Here is a 19,068-nt window from a genome sequence, read left to right as displayed (position 1 = left end):
CAAATTAGAAAGTCATTTCGTGATATTAGCATACCAAACGGAGTAAGCAAATATCCCCGTTGAGGAAGCATCCGGAGCAAAAGCAACGACGACCAGAAAAATATCTCCTCCGCTTTTTGCGCTTTTTTTTTTCTCTTTCCACCCCGATGGCCGGCGGCGAGCCGCCGGCGCCGGCGACGGAGGCGGAGGAGGGGCGGAGGGCGGCGCTGCTGCGGGAGATAACCGAGGAGGGCGGGTTCGCGTTCGTGGCGTCGGCGGAGAAGGCGGCGTGCGGCGACCTCCGCGCCGCGGAGGCGGCGCGGGAGATGGCGTGGGAGCAGCTCCACTCGGGGCCGTGGAGCGAGGTGGGCGCCGCGTGGAGGGACGCCTACGCGCTCGCCTGCCTCCACGTCGCGCGGCTCCGGCGGCTGGGGGCGGCCGCCGCCGACCGCCGCGCCGCGCTCAGGGCGCTCGACATGGGCCTCATCATGGGGGGGAACCTCCTCCGCGCCGACCTCGAGGCCGCCATAGCGCGCATCGTCGCCGACCCCGGCGGCGGCGGCGACGCGGAGGCCGTCGACGAGGAGACCCGGAGGTGGAGGGAAGGGCTCGAGAGGAATCGAGACGTCGCCGATGTGAGATCGCTGTTGCCTTTGTAGGATTCCGTGTTTGTTTTGCGCGCTTTTCTGCGGCAATGCGGGTTCCAACTTAGCTTAATTTTTTAGGAGCTCATTGCAGTATGCGTAATTAACTATGGCTGCAACTATATAATTTCATATATAGTTAGATCCGGCTAAGGAACAAACTGGTGGCGAAAAACTGTTAGGGGTGAACTGCCGTATATCAACTCATAAATTGTAGGAATATCTTTTTTTCTGGAATGATCAGTGAAGATTTGTAGATTACTCCTTATGGTTTGTACCGTTCATTCTAGTTACCACTTCGCTTACTCATTTTCTGAATTTGTTGTATGGATAAGGGCATTCATAATCATTACCTTCTGCTCATCTTGTATTACTACTGACAGTACTTTTTCCAGGCACTTAATATTCTTCCGGCAAAGTCTTTATCTTGTAAGAAGGTTGAGAGGCGATCATGCATTTCTTTGGAGGAATTTATATGTGATTACTTTTTACGCGAGTCCCCTGTTATAATCAGTGGAAGCATCGATCATTGGCCTGCAAGGACAAAGTGGAAAGACATCCAATACCTGAAGAAGATTGCTGGAGATCGAACTGTTCCTGTTGAAGTAAATGCCTTTTGCTCTTTACACTAGATCTGGAAGACTATTATATGGAAACAAGCCATTTCTGTTTAGTTAACTTTGTTTAAACTATTCGATGCTTATAGTTTTTATAGTGCATTAATGATCATAGTAACAAATTCGAGCGCCAATATTATGCCCTTTTCAATTGAAGTAAAATAAACAAGTGCATCTAAATTTGGTGCTAAGTTTTATTACTTATTTGTAACAAACAACCTATATACATCAAAATATGATATTTAGTGAACTTGGCCAGCTGTCTGCAAGTAACATTAAGTTACAGTAGATTATTTTTGTATCTTGTATTTGTCTCTGACTCAACTTGCTTGTACAAAGGTGCAATTTTGAGAAATGTGTTACAATGTATTCTTCCGGTTGCAAGTTGGAACACTAATCTTTTGCCTTGGTGATCAGAACAGTAGGTAGATTGAACCTATTTTAAGCTGTTCCGTTCATATTTGTTGGTTTCAGTTTGATGCCATATTGCCATGGTATTTGGTTCAGTATTTTAACTTACTCATATTATGTTCAATGCTCTTTCTGTATGAACTTATTTTGCCGAAAGATTTGGTTTATATGATTGTGTGATTGTTTAACATGTACAGCTAGATTAACTCTACGGCGCTCTTGCATGAACAATCTTTTCATACATAGATTATTATTATTATTCACAAGACTTCTATGTGATGGAACATTTTCCTGAAATTTGATCACAGTAGAATAGTTGTGTCGTAACATATTTACCCATTAATTTAGTGTCTCAAAAATGCTATTTATTCAACTGAATTACATGGCTAATCCAATTAGTATGCAGCATTTATTCTCCCGTAGTTACCTTTTTCATGCATCGAGTAATTATGCTTGCTCGAAGACATTTTATGATGAAAGTTCCTCCTGTATTGACCTACCTCTGAATACTTATATAGCACTAATGTAATTGAATATCTGTCAGGTTGGAAAAAATTATGTGTGCAGTGAGTGGAAGCAGGAGCTAATCACTTTCTCTCAGTTCCTTGAGAGGATGTGGTCAGCTGGCTGTCCTTCAAACTTGACATATCTGGCTCAGCATCCCTTGTTTGAACAGGTAACCATGCTATCATTGTGGATTCTCTAGTAAGTATAAGCCCAATTGTCAGTTTTTTTTTTGTGCCATTTGCAGATAAAAGAGCTCCATGAAGATATAATGGTTCCTGACTACTGTTATGCTGGTGGAGGGGAGCTTCAGTCACTTAATGCATGGTTTGGTCCACACGGGACAGTGACACCATTGCACCATGATCCACATCACAACATTTTAGCTCAGGTATAGTGTGAGTACTCCTTTTCATATTTTTTCCCCGTTTGGATCTGTTGTCAATAATTTTTTCTAGAGTAAATACTCTTTTTTCTATGAGCAAGTTCAACTGTTCACACTGTTTATGCTATCATGTTACTCATCACGTTATGATTAGGTGCTGATTGACATGTCATCTATGTAATGTCTAAATGCATAAATCTACTCAGAATTCCGTAGTCAGCTACCAGGTAGATATAATTGAAACAGTTCTTCAAACTTGGCAACAATGATAATCTGATAAGTTTAATTGATTGAAATAATTGAAACGGTTCTTCAAAATTGGCAACAATGATCATCTGATAAGTTTAATTGATTGGAGCAGTCAAGAAAAAGCTAATATTAGCGAATCAATCTTTGTAAATGAAACTTTGCGGTGCAAAGGATTCGAGTGTCCAAACATTCAAATCCATCTGATACTCCTTTTCCAAAAAAAAATAGCGATCTGATACATATTTAAGAGTTTAGCTGACAAATTCAAATGCCTTTCTGCACATCATTAATCCATTGATGGTGGACGGCTGACCCATTTGAGATGTTTGCATAGTACTATCATAGTTCATAACTATCAGTACTCAGCAGTTTCTTTTGGTAACTTTTATCAACAGTTATTGGTTAATAATATCTTTGCTTTCTCCTTGATAGGTATTGGGAAGGAAGTATATTAGACTATATCCTGCTTCCATATCTGAGGACTTGTACCCACACACAGAAACTATGCTAAGTAACACCAGTCAGGTACATAACTCCGTTCGATTGGTTACATATTTGGAAAAAATATATATTTGCAGGTCATCACCATTTAATATATATGGATCGTGAGCCAAAGATTTGCATTCTTGGGCCATTCAATTGGGCAGTTTGGCGGAAATTTTGGATGTGACCCGAAATGAGACAAGCGATTAGCGCATGATTGACTGAGTATTAATTATTACAAACTTAAAAAATGGATTTGTTTGATTTTTCTAAAGAAACTTTTATATAAAAAACTTTTGCACGAAACACACCGTTTAGCAGTTTGGATGCGTGCTAACGGAAAATGAGTAAGTTGCCAATGAGTTGCTGAAAAGAACTCAGCGTTAGTATCCTCTTCTTGATTACTCTTAAGCATGAAATTGCAAGCTGGATCTACTTATCAGAGCATTTTAAAGAGCTAAATTAGGAAACAATAAATATGCTTGACTTCCATTTTCTAGGTCAACCTTTTCAGTTACCTGCTAGTCATAACCATTTCTCAGATTATTTGGTTAAAAGCATTATGTCCAATTCTGTTGTGTGCGATGTGAGGATACAGAGTGTTCTAGCCCCATGATAATTTTAGCACTGCCTATAGTTTCTCCTAACTGCCCATTTATCAACACAGCTCAAATGTTTGTGCAGGTAGATCTTGACAACGTTGATCTGAAGGAGTTCCCACGGGTAGAAAATCTTGATTTCTTGGACTGTATATTGGAGGAGGGTGACTTGCTTTACATTCCACCAAAATGGTGGCATTACGTCAGATCTCTTTCTATTAGTTTCTCTGTTAGCTTTTGGTGGCGTTCAACTGTTGTACCTTCAAAGGGTTCATAGCGTCACATTCTGGTCTTTGTACAGCAGAACCGGACCACGGGACCTTGGAAAACCTGACAGAACCTTTTGATTTAGCATCCACTATTGCATGGATGTGGCCATACTATTGCAGATGTACATTGTTACTTCCCCTGTTATGACTAAACATGTAGTTGCTACTATACCAAATGTAACAATGACGATGTACCTTCTGGTAACCTCTGATGCTTGAGCATTGAGCTTGGAGGGTTGGATTTATTGCTCCTGCAAGATTCATGTTCAATTCCTGTGGGCTTATTACAACCCATTTGCAGATGGGGTCCCATTTTCCCAACAATTATCAGTAAGGTTATTTTCAGTGTTTCTCTACATGAGGTGATCAATGCTGTTTTAGACAGAAGGGGGTCACATCCCTGTCCTCTGCATCATGTATACACACCGGCAATGCCATCGATGCTATTATGCATAAATTGAGCGTACAATGTATGTCTGCCAGTGAGTACATTTCCCCCCTTTTTTGTGGTCTTGGGGTATGGCTGTCTAGGGGTGGGTATTCGGTCTAACCGAAAATTTCGGTCTCGGTCTTCGGTCTTTTCGGTCTTTGAAAAGTGAAGACCGAATTTCAGTAAAAAATGTCAGGACCGACAAATTCGGTCTCGGTCTCGGTCTCAGTCCTGACCGAAATTCAACAATATTTTCATATATGCAAAGAAACAATAGAAATTTTCAACACAAAAATCAAAAAAAAATTCGTAAGCACTTATGAGTAAAGACTCTTAATAGGTTGCATGCCTAGAAGAAGTAGGATGTGAAAATTAGAGATTAATCCTATTAAATATAGTGGATTGTATGTTGCATTTAGATATTTTTTTTGGTAATTCGGTCTTTTCGGTCTATTCGGTTACCCGAGGGGACTAACCGAATTGACCGAACAAAATCCGGTCTTTCACTACCTAGGACCGAATTTCTCGGTCTCGGTCTCAGTCTTTTCGGTTCGGTTTTTTTCTGCCCACCCCTATGGCTGCCTGTCAGATTTGACATTATTTTCATGTATCAGATTGTTCAACTGCAAACAGTAGTGAGCTACATAAGCAGTAGACTACTGTGTTGAGCAGCAGCAAAGATTTTACTTCCAATAATGAATAAGTCGTCTGAAGTCTGAAACTTATTAGATATTGACATATCTATTCAGAGGGGAAAAAAACCCTCGAGCATAATGATCTACTCCCCCGTATCAGAATATAATAAGTTTTAGAGTTGGACACGGTTATTAAGAAAGTAGGTAGATGTAAATTGTAAAGGGTTGTGATTAGATGAGTAGTGAAGGTAGATGGGAAAAATGAATGGTGGAGAGTTGCGATTGGTTGGGAAGAGAATGTTGGTGGAGAAGTTACTCTCTCCTTTTCACAATGTAAGTCATTCTATCATTTTCCACATTCATATTGATGTTAATGAATCTAGACATATATATCTATCTAAATTCATTAACATCAATATGAATATGGGAAATGCTAGAATAACTTACATTGTGAAAGGGATGAAGTATTATATTTTAAGATAAATTCTAGGGGTTAAAAGTTGTTATATTTTGGGACGGAGGGAGTATTACTCAGGTTAAACTTGTGGGCCTTGCATAATGAGTGGCATTAGCTGTTAGCATGCTAGCACGATGTGCTCACACCACACCACCATCCTGGAAGCTCGGACCTAACCTACCGGCTAATTACACAACACATATTATCTTACTATTCCAATTCATTCCCTTGGAAGGATTGCAAAGACGTTCTGGTATACTCCTACTAATCTAGGGCCATTTTGGTTTGATGCCAAAATGTGCCCTATCAAATTGTTGGCATTTTAAATAGTAGTTTGGCTAGTGTTTGGTTTGCTAACAAAATGTGCCTATAAGGTACATAAGTTGCCAAAACATTTGGCACTATCAAATTTTGCCTATGATTTGGCATTGCCAATATTTTGGCATGGTAGCAAAACCAAACCAGCCCCTAGTACACTTATCTTACTGTTTCCAACTCCCAAGAACGACACTGACTGGGCATCCATTCTCTTGAGACGCACAAATGGAGTACTGTACTCCTACTACAGTTGCAAAGAAAGAGGAAGAAAAGATGAACAAGAAAAAAACAATATAATAGGGCCCATTAGTAACAGTAGCCTCAAAGCCTGCCCTGCCATGCGTAATAGCTTAACCACAGTGGACAGTAGGACTGTCAAGACAGCCATTAGCATTAATTCTTTTGGCACCTTGTCTTTCGGCAGCATCCTGATATCTCTGTCCCTGAACCACTGCACACATGTGGCCCTGTTTAGAAGAGTTTTTGACAGCTACAACTCTTCCTAAATCTCTCTACTCTTTCGAAGAGTCTGGTTTTGATTCAGATACTAAAGGTTATAAACTAAAAGGAAGAGGCTAAAAAAAATTATTTTGGTATTCTTACTAGTTGCTTATCAAAATCTTCAGCTACTTAAACATGATCTATAATGTCTGTGAGGAATTTTAGGTTTCGAGAAGGAGAATCAGGAGAAGCAAGGGAAAAAAAACTAACTTCTTGTTTTTAGTTTATTTTTTATCCCATAACTACAACTTGTTAAAATCTAGAGTGACAAATTAAACCATTTAAGTGAGCTTTTAATTTAAAAGAAACAACAACCGTTAGAAGCTCTCGTGCAGATCCTCCTAGGCCACCATTGTTTGGCCGAATACGGATAATACACCATACGACGTATTAACAAAATAATAATAATTTATAGATAAAACTGTCATATATGTGTTCTTAACGACTTAAATACTAATGATAAAAAATAAAATTTGATGAAAAAAAAAATCAAAAATCAACTTTAAATTTTAACTTCTAAATTCAAAATTTAACAACAAATGCTGAATGGGGGAAACAATGGGAGTCTCTCTCTCTCTGGACCAGGCGGCGAAAGGCGCCGCGGAAAAGAAGCTGCACCAACCAAACACACCTCTTTGCGTTGCAATTGCAAATGCACCTGACCTGCATCTGCAATTGCATGGCCACCGACCGGGTCGTGCAGTGGTGCCACCGCCGCTGATCTTGTCCGCCTCTCACAGAATGCAGTTATATCTGTCTCCTGGACCTGCTTTGGCTTCGCACTCGCGGCTGTAGCTTTTGTCAGTCCTATATATGCAACCATTGTACTGTGTAGAGGTGAAAACGGATCGGATTCGGATGGATAGTAGTCATACCATATCCTATACCATATTTTTTAATCGGATTCGGAGGCGGTACGGATAATGTGCGGATGCGGATGCGGAACGGATTATTTCGGGTGTCGGAAATGATGCGGACTCGGTGCGGACTCGGCTCGGAAACGGATGAAAATAATCGGATGTGATATGTATATACAATCGATATAACATCTTATCATCTGTGCAATGAGCAACAATGAGGTACCAATATCACAATTCACATGACTCATGAAAGCACCAATCACATCATAATATAATGTCAAGTTGTTAACATTGATTTGTCTTCTGTCCAAAAGCATGTAATCGACACATACAGTATTGACATCACGATATATCGCATTCACATAACACGCAAGACATAAAAGTTTCACAATTGTTAGAAAAAACAGTATCACATAAGACATAGAAGTTCCACACGTAAGTCAGGGCGTCAGGTGGCGGCGTGGGAGGACTGAAAGAAGAGAAGTCTCGATAAAAAAATTGGTTGACGCGACGTCGTTTGAGTCACGGACTGAACTCCTGGATAGATTGATGGATAAGGTGGACATGGATGGGCTGAATCTTTACACGATGAAAATGCTCATGTCAAATGGGCCAAATTGAGTGGTTATATGGGCTGTGAAATTCGGATTATCCGCCAAAACGTTTATCGGATAATCCGTTTAAAATAGCGGATAATCCGTATCCGCCGGATATTACCGATACCATATCCGCATCCGCATCCGCATGCATCTATCCGCATCCGCATCCGCATCCGGACGGATATCTACAGACCCTTACCATATCCTCACTTCGGACGGATTCGGAGCGGATCGGATCGGATAATATCCGCTCCGTTTTCACCCCTAGTACTGTGCACGCTGCAATCTTTTGCAGCAGCAAACACTCACAAGTTGTGCTTCCCTGTACTCTTCTGGCCTGAAAGATACACTGCTTTTCTGTTCGATTAAAGGCGTGTTCAGTTTGATGCCAAAATTAGGGGGTGTTTGGGAGGGACTTATGTTTTTGAGAGTCCCAAACACCCCCTTAATAACTCTGTTAGTTTGGTTTGATACATTATCAGATTTTTGTGCAGAGTTATGTGAATAAGTTAAGGGAAAATTATGCATCTCTAAAGTATGTTTTCTCATAAATTTTATTTCATTGCTTACACTACTTGTTCTAAACTATTTGTTAAGTTTGTTTATAAAAATGTTTAATTTATCTCTACATGTAGATAACCCATGGCAATTATCCAGTGAATAATATGTTTCAAACAGGGTAAAAAATTTGGCAATAGGAGTATTAAAATTTGGTAAGGTTGAAGATAGTAGCAAACCAAATATGCCCTAAATCAGTTTCTGCACTTGTATTTTTCTTATTGCATTCAGGCTCATATAAGCTATTAGGAAAGGTTACTATGTTTTTCTTTTATTTTAGCAAAACGACCGATGATTGAAGGATAAGAGGGAAGAGATAATTAACCTAACCTAACCAAGAGTGGACAGAAAGCCAGAAAGGACTAGGAGCTCACATGCACCTGTCATACTTAAACTAAGGGGTGAATTCCAAATGACCTTAACACCACCTTGTCCTGAACAACAGCCCGGACAAAAATGGATTCTAAGGCTATTTTGTTGTGATTTGTAAAATCAATCACAATGGATTAATAAATTAATAACCCTCAAACAAAATGGACTCACACATCCCTAGTATAATGGATGGGCATCACTGGATGCCATTTTGGATTAAACAAACACCATCATGGACACAGACATCCATCCCTTCCAGGTATACAATCTGCAACAATCTGCAGCTACCCTTGGCTTCGCATACTGCCCCCTAGCTGGAGTATTTTGTTCCTTGCTTTGTGCCAAGACAAAGGCCTCTTTGGGGGTATTGCCTGCCTGGTTTCGTTTTCTTGCTCTGAAAACTCCTTTTAAAAATTTGCAGATCAGATGCATGCAAGACAATAGAAGGGTTCACATAAAAGGTTATATATGCCACTGCCAAAAGAAAATAATTTTGAAGTTGATTTTAAGTTTTTTTTTTCATTGTAGTTTATTTTTCCAGCATTGGCTTTAAAATTGCTAAGAACACATATATAGAGAAGGTTTACTCACAAATAATTTTATTATGTTGATAAGTTTATAATCAGCTCTTACTCAATCAATGGGGTTGTAAAAGGTTAAGATAAGATACGCTCAAAGTGTTTGGTTTAGTGCCTTTTTAGGCTTTAGTAGCACGCAGCCCCTGTGGTTAACTTGACAATGAGACGTCCAATCTTGTTCCTTCCATGCATGTATGCATGGCCATGGTGAGCTCAATGTGCAAAGATCCATCTAGCTAGATGCCATTGGAAAAGCACTCCGATACAAAGGAAAATTCAGTAAAGGTGTAAAGAGGAGAAAAGGAATGGATAGATCACCTTTTTGTTGGTTGTGTTGTCTCTTGCAAAAAACCTTTCACAGATCACTTGTTGAGAAATTTCCATGGATAAAGTTAAGAATGATCAACCTACCCCCTTAACATATCTTGAGTCCTGGCATAAGATTCTTGGGCCTTTTGGATTGGACATATGTACAGCTAGGACCTTGAGCTTTACATCTAGTATGCTCTCTGCTTGACACTTCCCTGAGGGTTTAATTTAAGATTCAAGATAGGTGTATAACTTGGATCTTGTAAACCTTTTTACAGCTAACTTTTGACCAATCCTGCACTAAGCTCAAAACAATGCGAAGAATGACAGACTCCTTGAGATCCTCCCCTTAAAAAAACAATCAAGGAAAAAGGAACATCTAAATCTCTGTCTCTGCTTCAGCAGTTCATAAGTTCCAGAGGATACTATGATTTTTAAAGCCATTAGGGCATGATCAAATTTTTTAGATAATGGATTAAACCGGCCTCTACACCCAAAAAAGGATGTACACAGCCCATTAGGGCATGATCAAATGTAGAACCTGATGTGGCTCTTAAAGCACAACTCAGTTAGAGATTATCATCATATAACGATTGAGATAACAAATGCTCTAACTATTAGTATACGGATTTTTTTATTACATTCTTTCCTCTTCCCTACTCTTACACAGCACAATTTTCTTTTATAAACAATAAAAATCATTGTTAAGCCCATATTAATCTTATAACAACATTTCTCTCTACTCTCATCTATATCATGTTAGCAAATTTGTCTGGTTGTTGTATATTCGCTTAAGAAGGTATGTAAAGATACTAAATTTTACACTAAGAAAAATAGTACCTTAATGTTTGTAAAATTCTTTATGGTATACTGACATGGAGAGATTTCAGAGTACATTTTAAGTTTTGAGGAAATGGATCATCAGCAACAACTGCATCTACCCAAAAAAATACCAATAACAACAACAACTGCATCTTATACGCTTCATTCTTTTTAGAAATGGTAGTTAAAGCCAGGTTGCATTCCTGACGAAAGGTCCAACCTTTTAATAGTTTATCTTTCAAAAGATAAAAAAAAGCTTATCAGTATTCCGTCCGCGTCGCGCGTGATAGCTAGCTGAGCTAAGCAGAATGTCTGTCTCGTGTCTGAGCTAACCATAAAAAAAGAAAAGAAAATGTTCAGTCCGAGCTCCAACCAGAATGTTGTCACGAGCTTAGCCTGACACGGCAGCGTGTGTCACCGGCGGCGATCGCGGTGGCCGCCGCCGCCGGAGAGGAGAGCGACGGCCGGGAATTTAATGCGCCGTCGCCGCCTCGGTTGGACAGCAAATCCGCCACCGCGGGGCAAGCAAGCAAGCAAGAAAGCCTGCAGGGCATCGCAACAGAGATGTCCATTAATGGCCGGGTTGTTGCAGATAGAGGTAGTGTTGGCATTGAGATTTTTGACCTACCTCCAACTACCAGCCATAAACAGGTGAAAAATAGTGACAATGGCTCGAAATTTGTGCAGATATAGAGGTGTGTTTAGTTCACGGTCAAAATTAAAAGTTTGGTTGAAATTAAAACGATGTGATGGAAAAGTTAGAAGTTTGTATGTGTAGAAAAATTTCGGAGGGAAATTTGTGCAAATATAAAACTCTATTTCAAGTGTATTTCACTACTCAGCACTGCAGTAGAAGAAAGTTTTCGAGAAAACATTTTTTTTAAAGCATAATGCAAATACTAGGTGGATCGGTACCGCTTTGATTTGGTAGAATCGTAGTAGTATTGTAAGGTACTAGCATATGGATCGAGATTCTGATAATCTTTGTCCCAAGAAGCCGATGAATAAACAGAAAAAAACGTAACCTTAATCACCAACTTGTCGGCTGTTTCTTTAACATTGGTCGGTAGCATGTAATACACCTTTACAAGATTTTTGGCAAAGGAGGCCCGAATTTGAGGTGGTACTCCTACCAATCAAGCAAAGTATACACAAAGCAGCAGCGAATCTACATAATGCAGCTAAAAGCAAAAAGAAAAGAAAAGAAAAGAAAGCCAAAAAAAAGCTCAAAAGAAAAGAGGGCCTTGCTTGCAGCAAGCACTGGCAAATCTCTTCAAATGTGCAGTTCCCTCCACCTCCTCAATCTCTCTCTCAATCTGTCACTCTCCTCTGCAACAACCACTCTCTCTCTCTCAAGAATCTACTGTTCATTTCCCCCTCCATTGCTTCTCCTCACCCGTGCTCGCTTGCCTCGCTCTGCGTTCCAAGAATCCTTGGGGCAAGCGAAGGCGAAGCAGCCTTTGACTCGCCTGACATGGCCATGGCGGCCGCCGCAGCCGAGGCGTTCGGCACGGCGGCGGCGACGTCGACGCCGCCGGTGCAGGCGACGCGGCAGGACGTGCAGGCCGCCATCGCCAAGGCGGTCGAGCTGCGGGCGCTCCACGCCGCGCTGCTGCAGCGCGGCGGCGGCGGCGTAGGCGGCGGCGCCAGCGCCAGCCGCAGCCCGGCCATCATCCGCCTCCCGCCGGCCGCGTCCCCCGCGCTCTCCAGGGCGGGGGCGGCGGCGGCGGCGGTGGCCACCGTCGACGAGGACTACCCGGTGTTTACTCCGGTGAGCGAGCTTTTCTTGCGTACAGTCACCCTGTCACTGCTATCTTTGATGCTGCCATGGCGATGTGCCTTCTTGGTTCATCTCTTCTCGTTTTCAAGGGTCATTCGTTGGTGATGAACTTGAGCCATTCATTAGTTCTCCTTAACTTGCATGCTCTTCTTGCTGCTAGCATGTTCTTCCTCTTCTTGACAGCTAATCCCAGATGCTCCTACTATTACTCTGCAATTAATAGGACATGTAATGCAGTTAAGCAACAGTAAAAGTTGCGTTATCTCAGATTCTTTTGATGTCACATTCTCACCTTTTTCTGAAAGAAGCTTGATGACACATCTGTGGAGTAATCTCTTGCTGTGCTTTAACCTATAGCAGCAACCTGTACTTTGCCTTGGTAAATGGTAAAAATTGGAAACTTTCAGTAGCAACTCCATGCAGATTGCAGAAATGTGGGTTGCAATGTGCCATTCTGTTTGGATTTCTTCACTTTTTTTTTTCAATCTCACTGTCCCTGAATTTGTTCTGTTCTTTTGCAAGATTTTTTTGGCTAATTTTTGGCTTGAATTTCTTGTTAAATTGGTCAGGCTTACGATGAGGAGCAAATGGCCGGACTCAGCCACATTTGCCAGGACAACCGGAGCCGGTCGGAGAACTGGAGCGGCATCGCGTTGGGCGGCGGCGGCAGCGGCGACGACGACGACGACGCGGCCTTCTCCGACTACGACAACCTCAACGCCTTCTCGTCCTCGAACAGCGAGCTCCGCTTCCCGTCGTCCACCGACCATCACCGGCGGCACAAGGTCCACCCGGCGTTCTTGCACTCCGCGCCGTCGGCCGACCGTTTCCTCGCGTCGGCGGGGAGGGCGACCATGGCCGGCACGGCGGAGCTGCTCAAGGCGCCGTCGACGTGCGGCAGCGCGTTCCGGCCGGCGACGATCGGCCGGGACCACGGCATCGACGTCGGGGCCCTCAAGTTCCTCGCCAGCAGCGGCGCGCCGCTCTCGGCGGCGGCGGCGGCGGCGCAGCCCCGGCCGGCGAAGCACAGAAGGGCGCAGATCCTCTCGTGGCTCTTCCCGAGGGCGAAGAAGAAGGCGAAGCCGATGTCGCCGAGCGCCATCGAGCGGGAGAACATGTCGCAGCTGCTCAAGGAGTGGGGGTTGCTGTCGCTCGACTCGCTCCGGCGAGAGCTCGCCGACGCGAACGCGCACCGCGACGCCGCGCTGCAGGAAGCCGCCGAGATGAGGTCGTCCCTGGGAGAGCTCACCACCAAGCTCGCCGGCCTCGAGGCCTACTGCTCGGAGCTCAAGAAGGCACTGCGACTAGCGACGAGCTCAACCAGCAACGCTCAACCATCATCATCCTCCATGTCGAGGAGATCAACGCGATCGATCGGAGCAAGCCAGGAGCTCCCGGGGCCGGTCAGCCATGAAGCCATGGTGGAAGGCTTCTTGCAGATCGCCTCCGAGGCGCGGCTTTCGGTGAAGCAATTCTGCAAGGCATTGATCCAGCAGGTCGAAGAACCTGACAATGGTTTGATAGAAAAACTAAACATTCTTCTCCAACCTTACCAGCTCATGATCACTGACAACAAGCATTGCTCCAAGCTGGTGCTGTACCATCTGGAAGCTCTGATGAACCAGGCAATGTACCAGGACTTCGAGAACTGCACGTTCCAGAAGAACGGCTCGCCACGGTGCCTCGATCCCAAGCAAGGATCCCAGGAGAGCTTCGCCTCCTTCGTCGCACTGCGCAACCTGAGCTGGAACGAGGTGCTCAGGAAGGGCACCAAGTACTACAGCGAGGACTTCAGCCGGTTCTGCGACCAGAAGATGAGCTGCATTGTGTCCACCCTGAAGAATTGGTCCCGGCCATGGCCGGAGCAGCTGCTGCAGTGCTTCTTCGTCGCTGCCAAGTGCGTCTGGCTGCTCCACCTCCTGGCCTTCTCCTTCACCCCCGCGCTGACGATCATGCGGGTCGAAGAGAGCCGCGTATTCGATCAGATGTACATGGAGGACATCCTACCTGACAAGCAGCAGCTGCACAATCCTTGTCAGGTAAAGATCATGGTAATGCCGGGGTTCTATGTCCAATATCGAGTGCTCAAGTGTAGAGTGCTCACAACTTGATAAGTAGCATAATTGAGATTCATGGCTTAGCTCTCATTGACCAATAGCTTGTGTGGTTTAAGTGTAACAAACTTTATGTTCAGTACAAAGTACAGAAATGTCAGTGTTGAACAATATGTTTGGGAGTAACTTAACAGGCCCATAATTGGGATAATCCTTAGATAATTATTGAAATGCTTATGTATTCCTCCAATGGTATGCTATGATCAACAAAAACATTGCATCACAACATAATGTTTCAGATGTTATGAAAGCCTCGCCCTTGGTATATCCAGAAACCTAGTAAGGCTCTGGACATTTCTAGCCAGGCTTCTACACTTAAATGGAACAAAACTGAGCATACTGCCCAAGAGAACTATGTAAATGAAGACATACATATGCACATTAGAAGCTTGCAGCATGAAAGGATCACACCCAGCTGGTTCCCACTGAAAGATCATCAATCCGAAATGACAAATCCCCCACATAGTCCTCATCAACATCTACTCTAGGTTCAATGCTCTCAATTAGATTCCAGGGTACTTGAGGTAGCTCAGATTGTGGGGGAAGTTTCGGAGAGCGAATGATCCTTTCTACAGGACCACTAGGTTTCTCCCACATGAGCAGGTGGAGCTGGATGGGGCGCACCGCAAGGCGGTGCAAGGAAAGCTTTTGGCTGAGGGAGATGGTGTCGAAGCAGCGGATCGCTCCTGAGCTGGAGATCATCCAGGGAAGGACCTTCTCATTGGACACCCTTGAGATAACTAGCAGTTTTGATGCCTCCCTTGCCTGGTTGAACAGATCGCGGAGCCCTGACCGTGTCGATGGCGCCTCATTGTCCTTGTCATTGTCAACCACTGAAGATATGAAGATAAAACCCTGCCAGAAAGAAATGTGTCACAGTGTGTTCCATGTGTAGTTCTAATTGTTCAGGTACACTATTGTCGGCATTGTGTACAGTGTCAAGTGACAAAGTACCTCTTCAGTACGGCTGATGGCGAATCCTAGCCTCGTGTCACCTTCTTCAAGTGGAATCTCCAGCGGCATCTCTTCTGCTATGGAGCTGTACCAAAGTCGGGCTGCTTTCACCACCCCAATATCTACCCCATGGTAATCCTCAAAACCATACAGGGTCGCATTCGTGACGTTAGACAGATCAGACAAAGAACCTGAGTTAACAGTTGCAGACGCTGTCTCTCCAGATATCTGTACATTTTGAAGTGCAAAGATCACATCTTAATAAGTAGAGTTAACCAAATCAACTCTTATCTGGGGTTTTATGTTCATACTCAGGTTCAATCTACTGAAGGTTCAGTTAAGCAACAGGAAATTTAGGCTGCAAAAAGCCTGAAGCAGGGAGATTGTATCTGCACCTTGGTGAGAAGAGCCTCACTCTGCACATTCATGAACTCGATGGGGATTCCTGAGACCTGCGAGGAGTAGATCCACGCGTTGGCACGGGCAAGGGTGTCCTCAAAGGACTCGTATCGACATGAATTCAGGTCCAGAGCTTTGGGGAGGACGAGCATCGAGAGGTAGCTGCTGGAGTTGGGCATGCGCAACGAGTCACGCATCTTCTTCTCCCATGGGTATGCAACATAACCATCCTGAAGTTGTGCCCTGCTCAGGGCTGATGCCACTCTTGTGCTCCTAGTGCCTTCATGAATCAAGGGAAAGTCACATACTTTCCATAGAAAGATAATCCAAAAAACCACAACAAAAGAGATTATATGTTTCATTACCCAAAAGTTCACAACGAAATAGATTATCTGTTTCTTACTTAAAACTTAAAGTCAGGGATGGAAGCATCTACCAGTTGTTCAGAAGCGCTGAATTCTACAGGAAAACGCACATGCTTGACAAAGAAAAGTTGCACCAGGGCACTAACAGTTATAACTTCTAGCCAGGTAGATCAAAAGCCATATATGTCCAGACCAGCCTAATCAGATAAGAGTGCGGTAGTTATGTCCCAACAGTAATGAACCAACTAATCAGGAGGCCACAAACGATGACTGTTTATAACGACTACAAAGTCTAGTCCACCATAGAAATTCCATCTTCCCCGGGGATATGAGAATTGAGAAAACGAGTGAACATTACGAGGTATCTAGAAATTGATCACCATCTAGACAAACGACCAATCTCTACCAAAGCAATTGGCCTGACATTGTTTCCGAAACGTCTTCCATATTCTCCCATACTTTATCACTATTTTCTTTCCACTTTGCTTCCATTATCTTTTGTCATGTAGCTATCGTTCTTATCATTGATAACTACAGGCAGATTAGTTTTCTCTCCGTGAGAGAAAGACACACACTTATGCAAGGAAATTAGGCCTGCAACAACGCGCTGAAAGATCAGCTTATCAGAATATTCTTGGTGGGGGTTTTGAACCTCAAAGAGTTGACAGCAAACTTGTCTTTTTCACAACAGGTGTAAAAACACATGTAGAGGCCAAGAAAGGCACAAAATGAAAACAAGATTAAATGCCGCATCTGTCTTGTTGATACTCCTGTTTCGTTCGTTTCACTCTTGTTTATATTTTACCAACACATTGAATGAACACACACAAGAAAAAATTCTCGTAATGAAATGAACACACCGAACTTCTCTGAAATCGATTTGATCAGCAAAAAGGTTCAGTTCATAACACCAAGGATGAGCTGAAGCGGCAGAACATTTCTATACTTGAATCAACTTGAAACAGTAATATATTTTTTGGTTGAATTCGTCTGGAACAGCAAAATTGCAAAATGCGCGGCAAAACGGATGAACTATTCAGATTTCAGAGCGATGAGCAGTGAGCGAAGTAGTTTACCTTGCAACAAGAGGCACTCGCTTTCGAGGCGGTCGACGAAGCCAAGAACGTAGTTGGGGTCGTGCAGGGAACGCAGCACGTACTGCTTATTCCCACCTCCGCCGCCGCCTCCTCCTCCGCCTCCGCCACCGCCTCCGCCGCCGCCGCCGCCGCCGGAGTGAGGGAGGATGCAGGCCTGCAGCTCGCTGCCTCCGCGGACGCGCACCTCGACGGAGGTGTCCCCGCGCTTGAACGCGGCGTGCATCGCCTTGTGCAGCGCGGCGCGCCCCCCCTTGAACGGCGCCTCCAGCACCGCGGCGCCGGGGCCGGGGCCGCCGCCGCGCCCCACCCGGACCGCCTCCACCACGTCCCCTTCCTGCACCACCCCTCCGCCGCCGCCCCACTCCTCCGCCTTGGAGCTCCCCGCCACGCACTCCAGCACCACCACCTGCCCCCGCTCCCCCGCCGCCGCCGCCATCTTCCTCCTCGCGTCCTCCTGCTCCATCATCGATCGCCCTCGACCTCGAGTGATCAACCTCTGCAACGATCGCGTGGGCCAAGTGGGGCGGCGACTTTCTCTAGAATACTCTGCGCGGCCTCGTGCTCCTCGCAGACTTTGCGCCCCGCGCGGCCGCGGCGGCGCGCGCGGCGAGAGGGGGGAGGGGTTAAAGAAGAGGAGAGGAGAAGGGGGCAAGTCGCCGTCGAGGTGGTTGACGACGACGACCAATCGCGCCGCGTCACGTTTCGTTTCGTTTCTCACCTCTCGCGCGCGCGAGGGCCGCTCGATCCGTTGCTGCGTGGCCCACATGTCAGAGGGAGAGGGGGGTATTGCATAGTACTCTCTCTATCCAAAATGTCACTGCATATTTCAATTTTTTTTCTATTTTTAAAAATACATAGTATAAACGCAGTCTCACACAACACGTATACAATAGCCCTATTACCACAGACGTCTTGCTACCTGGGTAGGCTGATTCCACCACCACAGTTAAGTTACGCTCACTTCGTGCATATTTTATTTTTTTAGTTTTTTTCAAATGAGATTAATATATTTACAACATCTATGTTCTAGATAATTAGATTAAATTATTGATCATAACTTAAGAAATTATTTTAATACTTATTGGTTACATGTATGTATATTATTAGTTTCTTGGTTTTTTCATATGATCCACGAGTGAATTCCTTTCTACTTTTAGTAATAAAAGAAATACAGTACTCTTATAATTTAAACTTTTAGATGGAGTACAGTTGGAATTTTGATGGATTGATGGGATCGGCGGCCGCCTCGTTGGATTATCTGGCCTTTGGATTTGATGTGTCCACCTCCGAATTGAATGCGATTCGGTGAATTCCTGTTCACTTGTTCAGGTTGTTCGTACAGTGCAGGGCGTGTTTTGATTACTCCGTTTTTTTATGGTCACGAGTTGATTTTGACTCCTGTTCTTTTCCTCTTACCGATTTAAGAGTAATGCTTGCAAACTATTACGTGTATGCTTGCAAGCTTCTTAAACGTTGCGAGTTCTGCAAAAACTAAGTTTCTTATAATACCTTTTTTTTCTTAACGAAACAAAATTTCAATTTTAAAGTACTCTACGTTCTAAAATATAGAAGCCTAATACTAGATTGAACACTTAATCCGGTACTATAAATCTAGATAATTCGAAGTACCATATGATGTCTAATTAGTTCTACGTAATTGGGGTAGCTAATTTATTCATTTGTACACCCTTGAATATTATCTCAAAAACCAGATAATCCATAATCGATTCAGAGCTGATTCCTTTGTAAATTTGACTACTATTTCCTATTGATCACATAT

The 19,068-nt window shown here is 43.8% G+C and overlaps 3 protein-coding genes across 4 annotated transcripts; 2 read left to right on the top strand and 1 right to left on the bottom strand.

Moving 5' to 3' along the window:
- Window positions 1-52: 52 nt before the first annotated feature.
- LOC4347435 (lysine-specific demethylase JMJ30) lies at window positions 53-4,410 on the top strand. The gene is made up of 6 exons (XM_015755133.2): window positions 53-614; window positions 1,019-1,228; window positions 2,196-2,327; window positions 2,403-2,546; window positions 3,222-3,314; window positions 3,957-4,410. Exons 1-6 carry the CDS (start codon window positions 147-149, stop codon window positions 4,146-4,148), a joined length of 1,239 nt encoding a protein of 412 aa, XP_015610619.1. The 5' UTR covers window positions 53-146; the 3' UTR covers window positions 4,149-4,410.
- A 7,482-nt stretch (window positions 4,411-11,892) lies between these two features.
- On the top strand, window positions 11,893-14,894 carry LOC4347434 (IRK-interacting protein). 2 transcript variants are annotated; one of them, XM_015756901.3, is made up of 3 exons: window positions 11,893-12,350; window positions 12,929-13,874; window positions 13,949-14,658. In XM_015756901.3, the coding sequence occupies exons 1-3, from the start codon at window positions 12,054-12,056 to the stop codon at window positions 14,368-14,370; spliced, it is 1,665 nt and encodes a 554-aa protein (XP_015612387.1). In that variant the 5' UTR covers window positions 11,893-12,053; the 3' UTR covers window positions 14,371-14,658. The 2 variants fall into 2 exon arrangements, with proteins under 2 accessions (XP_015612387.1, XP_015612386.1); XM_015756900.3 differs by having other exon boundaries at window positions 12,929-14,894.
- On the bottom strand, window positions 14,636-17,887 carry LOC4347433 (uncharacterized). The gene is made up of 4 exons (XM_015756902.3): window positions 17,268-17,887; window positions 15,823-16,106; window positions 15,428-15,655; window positions 14,636-15,328 (listed from the first exon to the last, which is right to left on the bottom strand). The coding sequence occupies exons 1-4, from the start codon at window positions 17,752-17,754 to the stop codon at window positions 14,879-14,881; spliced, it is 1,449 nt and encodes a 482-aa protein (XP_015612388.1). The 5' UTR covers window positions 17,755-17,887; the 3' UTR covers window positions 14,636-14,878.
- Between the last annotated feature and the right edge of the window lie 1,181 nt (window positions 17,888-19,068).

The sequence above is a fragment of the Oryza sativa genome, chromosome 9 (genome assembly GCF_034140825.1).
Source record: "Oryza sativa Japonica Group chromosome 9, ASM3414082v1".
In the NCBI taxonomy this organism is placed as follows: domain Eukaryota; kingdom Viridiplantae; phylum Streptophyta; class Magnoliopsida; order Poales; family Poaceae; genus Oryza; species Oryza sativa.
This window is presented reverse-complemented; position numbering and strand designations above follow the sequence as displayed.

Excerpts from the sequence above, each read along its gene's own strand:
- LOC4347434 (XM_015756900.3), top strand. The coding sequence starts at position 12,054 with ATGGCCATGGCGGCCGCCGCAGCCGAGGCGTTCGGCACGGCGGCGGCG. Across the intron at positions 12,351-12,928 it reads ACTACCCGGTGTTTACTCCG|GCTTACGATGAGGAGCAAAT; the intron begins GTGAGCGAGCTT and ends TAAATTGGTCAG.
- LOC4347433 (XM_015756902.3), bottom strand. The coding sequence starts at position 17,754 with ATGATGGAGCAGGAGGACGCGAGGAGGAAGATGGCGGCGGCGGCGGGG. Across the intron at positions 15,656-15,822 it reads GTGAGGCTCTTCTCACCAAG|ATATCTGGAGAGACAGCGTC; the intron begins GTGCAGATACAA and ends CAAAATGTACAG. Across the intron at positions 15,329-15,427 it reads CCATCAGCCGTACTGAAGAG|GGTTTTATCTTCATATCTTC; the intron begins GTACTTTGTCAC and ends TCTTTCTGGCAG.
- LOC4347435 (XM_015755133.2), top strand. The coding sequence starts at position 147 with ATGGCCGGCGGCGAGCCGCCGGCGCCGGCGACGGAGGCGGAGGAGGGG. Across the intron at positions 615-1,018 it reads GGAATCGAGACGTCGCCGAT|GCACTTAATATTCTTCCGGC; the intron begins GTGAGATCGCTG and ends TACTTTTTCCAG. Across the intron at positions 3,315-3,956 it reads TGCTAAGTAACACCAGTCAG|GTAGATCTTGACAACGTTGA; the intron begins GTACATAACTCC and ends ATGTTTGTGCAG.